Genomic DNA, 18,411 nt, shown 5'->3' on the forward strand with positions numbered 1-18,411 from the left:
TTCCATTAAATTCTTGGCCAACCAGTGAGGAAGTCCTCCACACAATGCAATACAATATATACATTTTAAAATACAAAAGCCTGCTCTAAGGCAAAACATTCAATTTTATCAAACTTTATTCGGAACTTTTGTCTGCATAAAACTTAAGTGAAACTGTAAAAGACAAAAGGACAGTAGTGAGAATGCACAAACATTACTCCTTCGCTTACCTGGTCTTTCTCATGGGGTAGAAGGCTGACAGGTGGGAGCGAGGACGGGAATGCACTGGGATACTGAGGTGCCCCTTTGCCATCTAAGCTCCCATAATTGACCCTGTACTGCGGTCCATCTTTCAGTAACCTCCCATTATTCACAGCGCGTTTGGCCCCCAGTCGCAGCCGCTGCTGAAAGGCTGGGTTGTTGGTGGTGCTTGTGAGATCACTTTGACTTCTGAGATACTTCTCTATGTTCTTCAGGGAGGAGCCATTTGGCTCCTCAAGTCCTTCAATTGCTCTCCTTAAAAGTTTATTCCAATCCACATTGCGGAGATCATTACATGATCCTCTAGACCCCTTGGTTGACTTAGGAAAAGTGCCTGGTTTAACTGATGAAAAGCGCCCAGGGTTGTCTGGGTCCTTATAGGAGGCAAGGCCTTTGTTGGTGACTTTGAGAACTGAGCCATCCTGAACACTGAGTTCCAGCTGTTCAGAGACTGTCTTCTTATCCAACCCATGGGAAGTACTGACCGCATGGCAGATTCTCTCTTCAGAGGGCCTTTGCTTTTGCTTTTTTATTTTCTGTATAGCTTCAAGAATCCACTCTGTATAAAGTGGGTTTGCAAGTTTTACCATGGTTGACAAATGCCTTCTTCAACACAAAAGTTACCCATAGAGGTTCTCTTTGTACTTAACAGAACTTGCACATTTGAAAGTCATTTACAATTCAACAAATGGACAGAGTATTCCAGACTGTATTAAGCAACATTTTACAAACATCCATCCTTAAGAGATTCAAAAGCAGACAAACAGGCAATGTTGATGGTTGTCTTATTTTACCAACAGGAAAGACTGCATTCGGGTGAAGAACATCCTTAACTGGGAAATCAAGACCTTAAAAGATAAAAAGAGGGGAAAGTCTCTTAATAATGAAGCTTACACAAATAAACTAAAGATTCTTTAGCATGACTTTTTCAGACACAGAATGACCACAGAAGTAATGACAGGCAGGTATTACATAACACAGCCACAGTGACTATATTTTTCAATAAGAAATTGAGTCACAGTCTGAGAAGAAATTGTTTTTAGAATGTTTCACTTCTCTATATGAAGTCATTTATGAGGCATAATCACATTTAAATTATACATTTAATTATCTTTATTGAAATTAACAAAATTATATGAAAGTGGTTTGAGGTATATGTCTGCCATAAACATAAAATACACATCAAAGAATAAGTCTATGATATAAAAAATCTGATGAAAGTACATTAAACTTATTTCAAGAAATCTTAAACTTAAAAAAAAGAGTAAATAATCCTGCTTTCAGCTAGGTATTGTATTTCCCAAGTCTCATACATAAAAAAACTTCCCATCTAGCTACTTCTATGGAAACACATCCCCATCCCTTTAACAGAGGTCTATGATACCCTCTAGCCCACAAGTTGGAAAACTGAAAATAATATAGTAACATAACCCTTCACTTTTAAGTAGTAGAGCATTCTAGTTATCTTAATACCCAGTTAGCTCATTAAACAGCTCAGTACAAAGAAGGTATATACAAATGTGATTCCAGGTGGACAGTGGTATTTGTTCTGAGAGATGCCTGGTGTATAAAAAAACCACCCTAGATCTCCAATCTGGTATTGAGTACCTCTACAAAGAGCCTACAAGGAGAAAGAGCCTTTGGCCTGGGAATTGGGCCAAACCTGAGCTCTAATCTTGGTCTCCAATGATAACATCCACTTCTTAATTCTTTTTATAGTTTAAACTGTACAGAGTGTGCTAATATATAACTTGTCACTTAAACTGCAGAACAACTTTGTGGGTAAACTGAGGCTCGGGAGGAGATGGAATTCACCCAAGGGAAGAGTCAATAACAGATTTAAGGGTTGAACAACATTAATTTTTTTTTATTAATTTTTTTTTTTTTTTTTTGAGACAGAGTCTCGCTCTGTCACCCAGGCTGGAGTGTAGTAGCGCAATCTCAGCTCATTGTAATCTCTGCCTTCTGGGTTCAAGCGATTCTCCTGCACAGCCTCCCGAGTGGCTGGGATTACAGGAATGTGCCACCACACCCAGATAATTTTTGTATTTTTAGTAGAGACGGAGTTTTGCCATTTTGGCCAGGCTGGTCTCAAACTCCTGACCTCAGCCCACCTTGGCCTCTCAAAAGTGCTAGGATTATAGGTGTAAGCCACCGTGCCCAGCCAATTCTAAAATCCAACTAAGTCCATCACTGTTCTCACCTGAGCCACGACTGCCTGCTCTAGCTAGTTCTGCCTCTGCAAAGAGACCAACATGGGTCTGAACCCCAGCTCTACCACAATGTCCAGGGGAGGAACCCTGGGTAACTTAAGCTTCCATCACTTTACTTGTAGGCAATACTGGTATATCCCTTACAGGACTATTGAGAGGATTAAATGAACACATTATCTAATATTCAATATATAGTTATCACTTTCATCAAATGCAACGTCTACATACTTTGAAATTTTTCTAGTAAAATACAAAATTAAAGTTATCTCTGGTTATTTATTTAGACAGACTATACCTAAGAGGAGAAAATAATATCTTTCCTTAAAAACTTTAGCCAGACATACTGAAGAATATAGTATTTGCTCTCAGAGATCCTGAAATGTTGCTGAAAAACAATTGGGTCATTGAACTATACTTGTTCAAACAGTACAGTTTTAAATGCCAACCCAAAATGCCACCTTAAAGGAGGCAGTTTAAACAAGATTGTCCCTGTGATCAGTAAGCTGTAAATTCACCCTACTCATTTTCCCCTTAGATTCAGAAACTTGGGGCTGAAGGTCATCCAGTCCAACCTCTAGTTATCCAATAAAAGACCCCTGCCCAATATCCCAAATAAATGGGCAATGAGTCTTTACATTTTTAAAATACTTCCAGTGATTGATAATTTGTCACTTTTTGAGGCAGCTCACCCCACTGCTGCACAGCTCTAGCTAAATTTCTTGCTCAGAGAAACAAAAATCTGCCACCCCATAACTTCAACCCACTTGTCCTATTCCCTGGAAGGACCCCAAGACAATTCTTAGTATTTCTTCAATATAAGAGGCCTTCGAATGTCCAAAAACAAGTACCTTTTGAAAACAACTAACAACAAAACCCCATGCTACCTCCAGCCATAACTTAGACCACTCATATCCCAGTTTCTTAGCCCTTCCACATATCACATTGTTTCAAAGCACCACCTTCTCTTGGTTGCTCACTAGTTTGGCTATTGGCCATCTTAAAATATGACAGTTCAGGCATTATCCAATTATAAATGCAACCCAAATTACAGGAACTTCCTCAATACCCCTGCCACGCAAGTGGCCATGGTGAGCATGCAGTCCAACTAAAAATCCCAGATCTTTTTTCAAAAAGTGCTGTCAAGTTGAGTCTTTCCACCCCTTTCCTTCTGCAAATTGAAATGTTGCGATTTAACGTTTATTACCATTCAATTTCATCTCGTTGATTTAAGCCTATCTTCCAACCTGCTAAAGATTGTTTTGAATCTTGATTCTGTCATATATGTCATCTACAAATCTAATAAGTACTCACTTTTGTTTCATTATATAAACCCTTGACAAAAATGTTAGACTTGGAACACAGTGTGTTTAGGAATGAAATCACTGGCTTTCACAGTGCAACCACTTTCAGGATAGAACACAGAATCATTCTCTGTCAGTTAGTTTAGAACAGGAAATTGATCTTTCCAAAGTAAAATGGTTTCAGGCAAAATTTCATTAGAAGATATTTCACTGTATCCAAGTAATTATTTAATCTTTCATCATTTATTCAGGATGAATCACAACTAATTTAATTTGATTGCACAAAATACAACTGCAGAAAGTAGAAGAGGTCACAGGAAAAGTGCCCAATATTGCCAAGTTGCTTTTAGGTGTTTTGGTTACACAAGCAAACGAACATACATTAAAACAAAATGCATAGCCGGGTGTGGTGGCTCACACCTGTAATCCCAGCACTTTGGGAGGCCAAGGCGGGTGGATCACCCAAGGTCAGGAGTTCAAGACCAGCCTAGCCAACATGGTGAAATCCCATCTCTACTAAAAATACAAAAAATTAGCCAAGCATGGTGGCATGCACCTGTAATCCCAGCTACTCAGGAGGCTAAGGCAGGAGAATTGCTTGAACCCAGGAGGCAGAGGTTGCAGCGAGTCGAGATTGCACCATTGCACTCCAGCCTCAGCAACAAGAGCGAAACTCCAACTCAAAAAAAACAAAACAAAACAAAAACAAAATGTGTTTCATAACTAATAGATACCTAAAATATACCTTCATGACAAGCTTTTACCACAATCTTTTTTTTTTTTTTTTTTGGCGGGGGACAGAGTCTTGCTCTTGTCGCCCAGGCTGGAGTGCAATGGCATGATCTCGGCTCACTGCAATCTCTGCCTCCCAGGTTCAAGCAATTCTCCTGCCTCAGCCTCCCAAGTAGCTGGGATTACAGGCACCCACCACCACGTCCAGCTAATTTTTTAATTTTTAGTAGAGACAGGGTTTCGCCATGTTGGCCAGGCTGGACTCAAACTCCTGATCTCGTGATCCGCCCACCTCGGCCTCCCAAAGTGCTGGGATTACAGGCGTGAGCCACCGCACTCAGCCCACAAATCTTTACCCACAATCATTTATATCCATAAAACAATTGTTTATATCCATTACCAACACATTTCAATAAGACTTGTCATTTTATACCTTAAAAATGTAATAAAATAAGGGAAAGTACCAGAATTGGAACTTCAAACGTTTTAACAGTCCATGACAAAAATGGAGATTATCCAGGTCTTCAGGCAAATCTGCCAAAAGAAAAAAGGAAATGTTCATTTGGACATAAGGACATCCTTAAATTCAGCAACCATCCGTGTATCTCCATAACCATTCAAGACAAACAGCTCCAATGAGTTATTATACTACATTTGGTGATATAATAATTCTTTCAGACCACTGAAAGATTCTTATAAATATGGAACTTGAGACAGAAAATGAAGCCACAAGGACCCAGCGAAGTGCCTAAGAAGTAAATTTCATCCGTAAGCCCAGACCTGTTCAAATTTTAAAAATCAGGTTTGTGATAGATTCCTAAGAAAAAATCTCAACATGGAAAAACAAAAACAAAAACCCTCTACTACTCAAATAGCCAAACAGATATAACATTTATCGGAAAAAAAGATAGTCAAAAGTTGTTTTAAGGTCAGCATTCGCATTCCTGGGCAGCATTCGCTGTTTGTCCCAAAGGCCACCAGGCACCTAGGTACTGAATGGACTACCCAGATATGACCAATAAGCTCACCTACAAGAAAAATCTACCAGTTTACATAATAGTAAATATGTTTTGACACAAGTCACATTTTAGGACAGCAGTGATTATTTTTACTTGAAAAGCAAAAAATAAATTTAAAAGAACAATTGTGAATAACTGCATTTTGATCTTATGTAAAACAATCAAGCAACCTTGGATCCTCCTTCTCCCTTCCCCCAGCCACGACACACACCCCACTCCTCAATTTAATCTCAAAATTAGCTCTCATCTGACACCAACCAACAGAGTTAATTAGGCAGAAGCAGATGTAACTCAGCAGCTCTTTGCTACAAGCAGAATCACAGTGTTTAAAAAAAAAAAATACACAGCTAGGAGAGGAACAAAATCAGAAGTCTCTTATCTATAGCCAATGCTCAACTAAACACACGTATATTATCCACTTTGTATATTATCCACTGCAAATTTTTTAATCTTAGGCTGATTTGTTTCCAACATCCCACTGGCCCCACTGTAAATTCGTATAAGCAAGAGAATAGACTGAAAACCAATTTCATTTTAGCCTAAGCAGTATCTAACTGGAAAGACAAATCCACAGGAAAAAAAATGCATAATTCATTCAAAAGCCAAATAGAAATGATTTTTTTTCCTGATTTGGAATTATCCACACCATTTCTCTTTTTCAGAGCACAGGGATTTGTTTCACATGTAGATGGGACATTCTATCACAAGCGAAAACCATAAAATCATTATTCTCATTTTTTTTCTATAAAAACTTGAAGGTTGGACTAAAAGGCTATCAAAAAGGTAGCAAATCATCCTAAATTAATTCTGGGGATTTATGCTACATCGAATTAAATTATTCTATTTTCTAAGGTTGTGAATCATTTTATTTTTAACTACAAAATATCAGTAAATTATATGGTTGTATCATACGGTCTTATAATATAACACTATTTACATCATTCATTACAAATATTCTAAACATATCTAGAGAAATGCTTAGTCCAGCACTGAGCTTTTAGCTTCACTGGTATTACATAAACATCAACACTATTCAGAAATATTCATGTCAGCATAAGAAGAGTCAAAATATCCTGGATCATAAGTATTATGCGAGGCCTCCTCTAAGCTTTTACTAAAGCTGTGTGTGTTGTTTCAAAATCAATGTCATAACACTCGAGTCATGAGATTATGGATGAGCCAAAAAACAGTGGTAGAAAAAAACAAAGATTAATAATAGAGTTTACACTTTTGTCATCCTGAGTTTTACTTGCTAACAGTTATTTTTAACTCTTTTACTTTCATAAGCTCCTGGCTTTTTCTTTCTTTTTTTTCCCCAAAGGGATCACTGTCGGAAAACCTGGATTTTTTCAAAGCCCATTGTGTAACTGAGTGAGCATCCACAAATCTAAGCAGTATCTTCCGAAACAGAACAGAACTGTTTAGGGGAAGGGACCTTGATTTATTTTTCTTCCATCAGCACCCAGCTCAGGTTATTGGCAGAGTTGCTCAAAATAGTGTCCTTGGTTAACAAATATCTGTTGTCTGACAACATCAAACGCCATCCATATGGTGATATTTGTTATCTTTCAAATCCTGGATGCATCTATTTCCTCTGAAATCAATGCTTCAGGCCCAAAACATGTGAACTGGGAGGTGAGGTTATAAATACTAATCAAAGAAAAACCAACAAATATTTAGCGAGCTGATGCTCCCTGCATGCAGCCCTGTGGTAGGTACTATGGGGAATACAAAGCAAAGCTAGAGACAGAACATATAAGAAGCAATTAAGAAATAACAAAGCACTGTTTGGCAGTTCTTCAAAAAGTTAAACTCAGAAATACCATATGGTTCTGTAATTCCATTTCTAGGTATAGACTCAAAAAGAATTGAGAACAGATACTCAAATAAGTACACATACACTCATGTTCATAACAAAATTATTCACAATAGCCAAAAGGTGTAAACAGCCCAAATGTCCACCAACAGATGAACAGATAAACAAAATGTGGTATATCCATACACTAGAATACTATACAACTATAAAAAGCAATGAAGTTTCGATACATGCTACTACAATACGGATGGACCTCAAACACGTTATGCTGTGAAAGACGCCAGACACAAAAGGCCACACATCATATAATTTCATTCATATGAGACATCCAGAATAGATAAATCCATAGACAAAACATAGATTGGTGGAGTCTCAGGGACATATCTAGAGAAACTGCTTAATGGGTAAGGGGTTTTATTTGGGATCAATAGAAATGTTTTGTAACTTGATAGTGGCAGTGGTGACACAACACTGAATGTACTAAATGCCACTGATTTGTTCACTTTTTAATGCTTTTTTCATTTTATGTTATGTGAGTTTCACCTCAATAAATTGTTTAAAAAAAAAAGAAATAACAAAGCACTAAACTATAATAATAATAATACCAACCATTTCCTGACACCTACTGTGGTCCAGGTACTTTACATAGATTATCAGTAAACCTTAAAACAACCCTGTAAGGTAGCATTGCTGTTTTTACAAAAGGAAAACAGGCTGGACTTAGCCAAGATCTCAGAGCCATTAAGTCATGAAGGATTTTAATTCAGATGCCAAAGCCCAAACTCTTTCCATCTCTCCAGAGGTTTTCAAACTAGGCTCTTTGGATCTCTGTGACAAGGAGTTACTTCAGGTATTACCTTCAGGTACCCTTTGTGGGTTAAACTTTGGGCCATCGCAGCACCTTGAACCCAACAGTGCAGCTCCACTTTAACTGTTTTACGTATATTTGGTCTTCCCCGTAAGATTCGCTTTAAAGAAAGTGTTCCTCTGATTACAGAAGGAAGAAGTCTGGAAACAACTGTGACTATACTACCTTGCTGAAACCATGTGGAGGACGGATGAACATCTCTTGGATGGATGGGACTGAAACTGGACCTTGAAAGATAATGCTGAGCCTGGATAAGTGTCCCACCGTCCCTCTGCCCAAATTCAAATCCTTCATGGCCCAGTGCAAACAACAACTTCTGAAAAGCCCAAACATCTTTGTCTAACAGGAAGCTTTTAGCTTTTTTACTGTTTTGACATTCATTTCCCACTTTCTATTATGCTTACTTGTGTATTAACCTTGTCGCCCCTACTAGACTGTAAAATTCTTAAAAACAGGATTCATGCTTGATTCATCTTTGTATACCCTAAGATTTCCCAAGACTGCAACTTCATCATAAGAGGGTTTCAATGCCTATTTGCTAAATAAATGTATCAGGGAATGAATGAAGGAAATCAAAGTGAAATCACAGAAGCTAAGAATGAGCTGTCAAACAAAACAGACACCAAGTCCATGTGCCTGACTAGAACAGGTATACGCTCAAAAGGGATAAAGAAATTAAGTTGGGCCAGGCACAATGGCTCATACCTCTAATCCCAGCACTTTGGGGGGTCAAGGCAGGAGGATTACTTGAGGACAGGAGCTCGAGACAAGCCTAGGCAACACAGCAAGACCCCACCTCTACAAAAATAAAAAAATAGGTGGGTGTGGTGGTGTACACCTGTAGACCCAGCTACTTGGAAGACTGAGGCAAGAGGATCTCTTGAGCTGCCCAGGAGGTTGAGGCTACAGTGGGCTATGATTGCGCCACTGCTCTCCAGCCTAGGCAACAGAGCAAGACTCTGTCTCTAAAAAAGACAAATATAATTAAAAAATAAAAAACAGAAATAGGCCGGGCGCAGTGGCTCACACCTATAATCCTGACACTTTGGGAGGCCAAGGTGGGCAGATCACGAGGTCAGGAGATTGAGACCATCCTGGCCAACATGGTAAAACTCCATCTCTACTAAAATACAAAAAATTAGCCAGGCGTGGTGGTGCGTGCCTGTGGTCCCAGCTACTCGAGAGGCTGAGGCAGGGGAACTGCTTGAACCCCGGAGGCAGCGGATGCAGTGAGCTGAGATCGCACCACTGCACTCCAGCCTGGCAACAGAGCCAGAATCCATCTCAAAAAAAAAAAAAAAAACCAGAAATAAAGTTGGCTGTGAAAAAAGCCAAGCTGTGGTGTGTGAATGTGACAGACGAATAGGAAGCCACTGCAGGAGCAGGTGACATCACAATGCACAGGGAAGGGCATGCACATACACACACAAACCTGTTGAATGTTTGAATCACTCTGGCAATAGTATCCATCTACTCTGGAGGGAAGGGTGATTGAAAGAAAAAACAAAAGCAACCAGTATTTCATCTCTGCAAACATCAATCTTGTTCAACATATATTTATGAGCCTAACTCAGCAGCAAGCCCAGAGCAGGCACTCAATAAAACGTTAGTTGAACTGAATATTTAATTCCCCATCTTTTTAGAGTAACACTAAGTTCTTTCCCACTACTCATTAACAAAGAGAGTTTTCAATTCATAAGCTAATAATGTTTTCCAAGGATTTCTAAGAGGCTAAATCACCATAAAAATTATCATTTCAACTAATACATATTATATTAATTGCAAGTTTAATTTTTCATGTCATGCTCTCCTAGTTGACAATATCCTTGTTATGTCATTAAACTATAATTGTGTAAATGTGCTTCAACAAACAATAACTGAACCATCAATAAACTATTATGGCTTCCATAATCCCTAACAAAGATTAGTTTCAATATCATCATCATAAATTAGTAGAGACAGGTCCCAAATCTCCTGGTGAAACCCATGAATTAGGTTTGCATAGTTATCCCTGCATTTAAGTGCTCAATAGTTTCAGTCTCTAAAATTTAATCACACTGTTAGGAACCTCACAGGAAATTTGATCCCTTGTAAAACAGAGGAATTTAGAGACAAGATGAAAAGTCATTTGAAGTCATCAGGCCTTTGGAGCCAGGGTACACTGATTAGTAATGATGTATTATAACTAAGCACTTTCACTTAAGAAATAATCAACTAAATTTAGAGTGCCTTTTTTTGGCATTTAAAAATTACTATTCAATCCTAGATTTCTCCTTAATTACAAATTAGCTTTAGTTGGTTTTTGATGACAAAGACTGAGAATAATGTATTAAGGAAAACAATGTTTTTTTTGGTTTTTTTTTTGTTTGTTTGTTTGTTTTGTTTTTTTGAGACAGTGTCTTGCCCTGTTGCCCAGGCTGGAGTGCAATGGCACGATCTTGGCTCACTGCAACCTCCGCCTCCCGGGTTCAAACGACTCTCCCACCCCAGCCTTCTCAGTAGCTGGGATTACAGGCACATGCCACTATGCCATTGTTTGTTTGTTGTTGTTTTCTATTTTTAGTAGACGGAGTTTTACCATGTTGGCCAGGCTGGTCTCGAACTCCTGACCTCATGATCCAGCCGCCTGAGCCTCCCAAAGTGCTGGGATTACAGGCATGAGCCATCGCACCTGGCCAAAAAATGTGATTTTTAAAAAACTTTTTAAAATAGAGATATAAGGCCAGGCTCGGTGGCTCATGCCTATAATCCCAGCGCTTCGGCAGGCCAAGGCAGGTGGATCACCTGAGGTCAGAAGTTTGAGACCAGCCTGACCAACATGGTAAAACCCCATCTCTACTAAATACAAAAAATTAGCAGGCGTGATGGTGCATGCCTGTAATCCCAGCTCTTTGGGAGGCTGAGGCAAGAGAATTGCTTGAACCCAGGAGGCGGAGGTTGCAGTGAGCCAAGATTACGCCATTGCACTCCAGCCTGGGCAACAAGAGCAAAACTCTATCTCAACTAAATAAATAAGATAAAGATACCAAAAAATCTAAATAAATAAATAAAAATAGAGGCGGGGGTCTCCCTATGTTGCCCAGGCATGTCTTGAACTCCAGGGCTCAAGGGATCCTTTCACTGTAGCCTCCCAAAGTAGTGGGATTACAGGCATGAGCCACTGCACCTGGCTGAGAAAAATCTGACATCTTAACTTTTTTATGATTCTTTTGAAAGACAGATTATTACAGGATTCTTTGTTAACTGTATTACAGATGTCTTCAGACCAGATATCCAGATACCCTGAAAAATTCAGGTTCCCTTTTGAGAGTTTCATAAATATTATAGCTCTACTCTAAAAAATAAGCACATGTACCCACATACACTGGTATACATTTTCAAGGGTTAACAGACCTTCTGTCATCCACCCATGGATCACTTAAGGTGCACTGGCTATATACAGAGAGGTATTTTATCCAGTTTCACAATAGTTAGCTTTGTGTGCTTTAGTTACGGCATGTTACATCAAGAGTAAGAAAGTTATTCTTTTTGGTTTTGGATGTTATCAAAAAACAGGTTTCTGACATTTTAATCAACAAGTAGGTGTGCTGTGATGGGAAGTATCAGAGTCAGGGATCCAGTCCCCATTCTGCTAGCTACCTAGGCTAGGGGATATTGGACATGTTACTAAATCAAAGTCTCTGTTTTCTCTTCTGTAAAAATGAGAATACTTCTCTGTTTTACAGAACCGTTAAGAGGAATCACTGAGATAACAAATATGAAAGCAGCAAGGATGATGGCAGACACATAGCAGGAACACAATAAAATGCTAGCTCATAAAAGGAAAAAGGGCAATACAGTCAGCTGGAGGCCTGTAAAATCTAATCTGGCTGAACTTCTGTCTATATGACCATTTTCTCCTAAGAGACAGGAGAAGTCAGCACCTGGCTCTTACAGCCGCAGAGAAGTAAAAATTCAAGACAGAGAATAGAAGAAAGTGAAGGAAAGCAAAAATAGATTGTAATGGTGAGGCTGGGGTCAAGAAGAGTGTATTTTACTCATAGTTATACACTGTTTAAGGTCAACAAAGCTTTTAAAAGATAGTACTGCATAGGAGAATATCTTCTTGACCTCAGGGTAGGAAAAGTCTTAAAACAAGACACAAAAGGCACTAACCATAAAGACCAATAAATTTGACTCCATTAAAATTAAGAACTTCTGTTCATTAAAAGACACCATAAAGAGAATGAAAAGGCAAGCCACAGTATTTGCAACACACACACATGACAAAGGACTTGTATTCACAGTAAATAAAGAGCTTCTAAATAGCAATAAAAGATACAAGGCCCAACTTTTAAAAGCAGGGTGGAAAAGACTTGAACAGAACTTTATAAATGAGGCTATCTAAATGGCTAAAAAAGTATATGAAGAGCTGGCCGGGCGCAGAGGCTCACGCCTGTAATCCCAGCACTTTGAGAGGCCAAGACGGGCAGGTCAACTGAGATCAGGAGTTCAAAACCAGCCTGCCCAACATGGCAAAACCCCATCTCTACTAAAAATACAAAAAATTAGCTGGTTGTGGTAATGGGCACCTGTAATCCCAGCTACTCAGGAGGCTGAGGCAGGAGAATCGCTCGAACCCAGGAAGCAGAGGTTGCAGGGAGCCAAGATCACGCCACTGCATTCCAGCCTGGGCGACAAAAGCAAAACTCTTGTCTCAAAAAAAAAAAAAAAAAAAAAAATATATATATATATATATATATATATGAAGAGCTGTGCAATCTGATTACTAATCAGGTAAGCGCAAAATTTACCATATTGGCTAAAATTATAAAAGCTAAAAAGGCTGAGATTGGAGAGGGTGAGAAGCAAGGGAATTCATATATTGCTGGAGGGAGTGTAACCTGGTGCAATACTTTAGAAGAGTTTGGTACTTAGTAAAGATGAAGACATGCATATCTTATGACTAGGTGACCATACAATTCATCATCTAAACCTAGATACTTTTGAAAACTAAAAGTGTTACAGTTACACTGGGAAAATAAGCAAAAACCAGGACAAATGGTCACCCTAGCTATAAACTGGCAATTTCATTCCTAGGTGTATACCTTAGAGAAACTTGTGCACATGGGCACCAGATGACAGGTATAGGAATGCTCATAGCAGCTTTGTTCACAATTGCCCCAAACTTGAAACAACTTAAATATTCGGCAACAATGGAATGGATGATACGAAAATTGGTGTATTCTCTTTCTGGGGTCTGTGAGAAGACAGGTATCAGAAGATCCTGGGAGTCCTATAAAAAGGTGCTTAAAGGTGCTTTGGAAATGCAAATTAAGGCATTACAGGGAAGAAATATTCCATCACCCCACTTCTCCCATCCATGCATCATTTACCATTCTGCAACAAAGACTGATCACTACAGCTCACACATCCCTACTTACATAAAATATTTCCTTATTTTTTTTTTTTTTTTGAGACAGAGTCTCGCTCTGTCGCCAGGCTGGAGTGCAGTGGTGCAATCTCAGCTCACTGCAACCTCCGCCTCCCAGGTTCAAGTGATTCGCCTGCCTCAACCTCCCGAGCAGCTGGGACTACAGGCGCCCGCCACCACGCCCAGCTAATTTTTTGTATTTTTAGTAGAGACGGCGTTTCACCATGTTGGCCAGGATGGTCTTGATTTCTTGACCTCGTGATCCATCCACCTCAGCCTCCCAAAGTGCTGGAATTACAGACATGAGCCACCACACTCGGCCACATAAAACTATTTATTTAATCCCAGCACTCTGGGAGGCCGAGGTGGGTGGATCACCTGAGGTCAGGAGTTTGAGACCAGCCTGGCCAACATGGCGAAACCCCACCTCTACTAAAAATACAAAAATTAGCTGGGCACATGTCTGTAATGCTAGCTACCTGGAAAGCTGAGGCAGGAGAATCACCTGAACCCAGGAGGTGGAGGTTGCAGTGAGCCGAGATCGTGCCACTGCACTCCAGCCTGGGCAACAGAGCAAGACTGTCTCAAAAAAAAAAAAAAAAAAAAAAAAACTATTTCCTTTTCTCTCAGTACAAATGTCGGCATGTGTAAGCACGTGGAAAACTGACGGTACACTATAGAGAACTAGGAGACTGAAAGCCAGATCACTTAGTTACATCTTTTATTAATTGATATGTGAAAGTCCATGAGAGCTTCTGAAGCATATTAAAATTATTAAACTTCCTCTTCTACTTTCTAATACTCACGCTATTTACCTTTCATTCATGCTATGCCTCACATCTGACAGTTTCCACCCGATCTTCAAAAGCAGTGTGTGAAATAAACACATGCTATAATAGCAATGACATAATATCCACTCTACTCAGAAGCCTAAGTGTGGCTGGTAAGCAAAACTTCCTCTGCCGACCGTGTCACGACCATCAGCCATTCCCTAAATTCCTCCTTTAATGTTAAAATCTTCCTCTGTCTCTATCTTTTATTTTCTTTTTTTTGTTTAAACCATCACTTCACCACCCCAACCTTTAACTCTCAGTAGAAGTTCTCGGAAAAGAAGAAACATGCGCATTGTCCTCTCCTTCTTAAAAACATAAAATACTGTACAAATTCATTTTGATAAATGTGTAAAGAACTTATGAATGGCCGGGTGCGGTGGCTCACGCCTGTAATCCCAGCACTTTGGGAGGTTGAGGCGGGCGGATCACAAGGTCAGGAGTTTGAGACCATCCTGGCTAACACGGTGAAACCCCGTCTCTACTAAATATACAAAAAATTAGCCGGGCGTGGTGACGGGCGCCTGTAGTCCCAGCTACTCCGGAGGCTGAGGCAGGACAATGGCGTGAACCCGGGAGGCGGAGCTTGCAGTGAGCCGAGATGGCGCCACTGCACTCCAGCCTGGGCGATAGACTGCGACTCCGTCTCAAAAAAAAAAACAAAAAAAACTTATGAGTAAGAAAAAAATGGAGTGTTTTATTTCAAGGCTATGCCAAAATATCTAGGGTATACAAGTAAGACAGGAAGAATGCACTTTTAAAAAAAAACACACACACACACACACAATCTTCTTGGGGCCCCATAGAACTAAGACTGTTCGAACACAACTAATTCCCATTTGCTACTTCCACCTTCTGTCCATATAGGAGGGGTCCTCATATGCTCTACCCTGAATTTCCTTGGTACCTCCAACCCCAAACATACTTGGTTCATTGGTCTTCATTTCCTATTTCCCACATCTGTAATTCTTTATCACTACCCCTTCACAACTTCTGTCTAATACTCTCTTTAACACGTCCCAACACCTTCTACCAATTACAGGGCTCAAACTCCTTCATGGGGCATAGGACACCATTTGTAATCTAACCCCTCCTCTGCCTTTGCCTGGTCATCTCCTACCACTCCCTGCACTCTGCCCATAGCAAAGTACTAGAAAATTCAAAGCTATGCAAAATGTCCTATCCCAAGGTATGGTGCATGTCTCTTCCTGGGATACCCTGCTGCCGGACACTCCCTTGAAGACTCCAGATCAAGTTTAACATAATGAATCCAGCGTATCACGGGTCGCCATGGCTCACGTCTGTAATCCCATCACTCAGGTAGGCGGAGGTGGGCAGATCACTTGAGGCCAGGAGTTCGAGACCAGCCTGGGCAACATAGTGAGACCCTTTTCTCATTTTTATAAAAAATAATAAATAAATACAGCCTATCAAACAACTTGTCTCCCAAACTAACACCTTTCTTTGCCCCATCCTCACCTCTGGCACAGTCCACCAAATCACATTCACCCAAAATTACTGTACAGCTCCACCCACTTTCTTCACACCTGCCGCCTTGTCCCACCCCTACCAATCCCTTGTCCCCAGGAGATTTTCTGCCACAGATTTATTTTGCAAGTTCTAAGCAGCCTCTCTCCCCTCCCTTCATATTTAAGTTTGCTCTGCTGTCTTAGCATCATCTTTCAGAAACTTCCCAAGCACAATCATCCCATCCTTCCACGTTTTTAAAAATACTTCATACCCCAAAGCTAGCAGACCTCCTTCTTCTTGCAACATGCCGATCCACCCAGATACCTCTTTCCCATCACTGCAATCGTACCTGCTCCTCACATGCGCCTCAATGCCTCCCCAAAACCAACACTGCACTGCTTCAACTCTACTCCACATCCACCACACCCAAACCCACCTACTCTACGCCCAGACAACTGCAATCTCGCCTTCGGTATCATCTCACCTGCCCTCACACACCCCTCGGTCCGCCTTCCACTTCTCTCAAATTGCATCCCTCCCTAACTCTCCCTCTGCACCTGCTTCTACACCTCCAGCTTCTCCTCCCACCCATCCCTCACTTGTCTTCCTTACACCCTCGCCGGACCCCCACCGCTCCTACCAGTTCACTCCCACTCAGAAATTCCCTCTCAGCCCCCGCCTTCCGACTCCCCGAACCCCGCCCCCACCCGATCCCGCCCCGCCCCCTCCGCACTCGAGCCCCGCCCCTTGCCCTAGAGGCCCCGCCGAGGGGCGGGGCCTGTCCCTCCTCCCCTTTCCCCCGCCCCCTACCGTCACGCTCAGGGGCAGCCTGACCCCGAGCGGCCCCGCGGTGACCCTCGCGCAGAGGCCTGTGGGAGGGGCGTCGCAAGCCCCTGAATCCCCCCCGTCTGTTCCCCCTTCCCGCCCAGTCTCCTCCCCCTGGGAATGCGCGGGGTGGGTGACAGACCTGGCTGCGCGCCACCGCCACCGCGCCTGCCGGGGGCGCTGCCGCTGCCTGAGAAAGAAGCCGCGGCTGCCGTCTGGAGGAGGTGCCGTCGCCTCCGCCACCGCTGCCGCCGCCGCCAGGGGTAGGAGCTAAGCCGCCGCCATTTTGTGTCCCCCTGTTGTTGTCGTTGACATGAATCCGACATGACACTGATTACAGCCCAATGGAGTCTCATTAAACCCAAGCCGCGGCCCCGCCCCGCCGCTGCTCCATTGGAGGAGACCAAAGACACTTAAGGCCACCCGTTGGCCTACGGGTCTGTCCGTCACCCACTCACTAACCACTCTGCAGCCCATTGGGGCAGGTTCCTGCCGGTCATCTCGCTTCCACATAGACACACCCCCTCGACCCATCATCCCCCCTCCGGCACCACCCCGGGGGAGGGTCCACTGCCAGTACCAATCAACAGACCGCTGGGTCCGCCTCTTCCGGGCACCTATTGGTCCAGCCCTTTTTGTCTCTCCTAGATACCGCGCCACCTCTACTTCCACCTACCCGCCCCCTCCACCTCTAGGAAAGGATTGGGTCTACGCGCAGCAGAGGAGCTTGGCCTTATTGGCTGCAGACGACGCCAATCAGGAGGCCTTTTCCCTCTCCCCTCCCCCACTCAACCCCAAACCCCCTAGCCCGCAGCTAAAGTTTGTGTGAGAGCTGATCGCTGGCGGCGGCCGCAGGATTTAGGGGTGGGCGCGGGCGGGCGCGCGCGGGCGGGCACGCGAAGTTAAAATTCGAGGTTCTCAGTCGCCAGCTCCTTCGGTGGAGTGTGCGGACGGGCGCGCCGCCCGGAGCGTTCCATCCCGCCCCCTCCTCCACCCTCTCTCCCGTCCCGTCCTGGGCGACTACTCGTCCGCCCCCTGGCTCGCATCCTTCCCCCCGCAACACACCCCTACCCTGCCAGCCCCAGGCCAGGTGCAGGCAGAACGATGTCGCTGCAGCCTCCTCGCCATCCCATGCCGCGGGGGAGCAAGCCCCTACCCACCGGGCGTGCACCCCCCGGCTCCACACTCGCCCGTGTCTGCAAGCACGTGCACCGTTCGCCGCTGCCTCCGGCCACCCGGGTCCCCGGCTAACCTCGCCTGCAGCCCGGCCAATCGCTCGCTGCCCTTTGTTGCTGCAGCCTGGGTCTCCCCGCTGCCTTCCTCAGCCTCCGCCTCGTCCTTTGCCAGCCGCCCGGGTCCGCAGCGCCGCGCTCCCCCCGCCCGGGACCCACCGCCGCCGCCTCCTTCTCCTCCTCCGCCTCCTCCTCCTCGGCTCCGGGCTGCAGCGCACAGAGCCCGAGGCAGCGCCGCCCAGCCCCGCTCCCCCCGCGCCGCCCGCCAGCCCGCCCGGCCTGGCCGGGGGCGCAGCCCGGACCCCGCCCGCCCCAGTCTCCGCCCCGGGGGTACCTGCCTCCGCCCCGGGGGGCTCCTCTCACCGCCCTCGGGGGAGGGCGGGGACGCTGGTGTCCGCGGGAGGATGGGGACGCCTGGGCCGTTTGGGGCGGGGAGTGTGCCCGCCAGGGCT

At 43.4% G+C, this 18,411-nt stretch overlaps 1 protein-coding gene across 12 annotated transcripts in view; it reads right to left on the reverse strand.

The window, feature by feature from the left end:
* KAT6B (lysine acetyltransferase 6B) overlaps window positions 1–18,175 on the reverse strand; it is a 207,573-nt gene extending 189,398 nt beyond the window's left edge. For 3 of the 12 annotated variants that reach the window (XM_054503664.2, XM_054503662.2, XM_054503660.2), the window contains exons 1-3: window positions 17,980–18,175; window positions 4,951–5,020; window positions 210–1,088 (exon numbers count right to left, since the gene is read on the reverse strand). In XM_054503664.2, coding sequence (XP_054359639.1) covers window positions 210–830 — 621 coding nt within the window. In that variant the 5' untranslated portion in view covers window positions 831–1,088; window positions 4,951–5,020; window positions 17,980–18,175. Of the gene's footprint in view, window positions 1–209; window positions 1,089–4,950; window positions 5,021–16,869; window positions 17,339–17,979 lie in introns of those variants that run through there. The other 9 variants (XM_054503663.2, XM_054503661.2, XM_054503659.2 and 6 more) reach the window with 7 other exon arrangements.
* Window positions 18,176–18,411: the final 236 nt, after the last annotated feature.

This window comes from Pongo pygmaeus, chromosome 8, assembly GCF_028885625.2.
Source record: "Pongo pygmaeus isolate AG05252 chromosome 8, NHGRI_mPonPyg2-v2.0_pri, whole genome shotgun sequence".
Taxonomy (NCBI): Eukaryota; Metazoa; Chordata; class Mammalia; order Primates; family Hominidae; genus Pongo; species Pongo pygmaeus.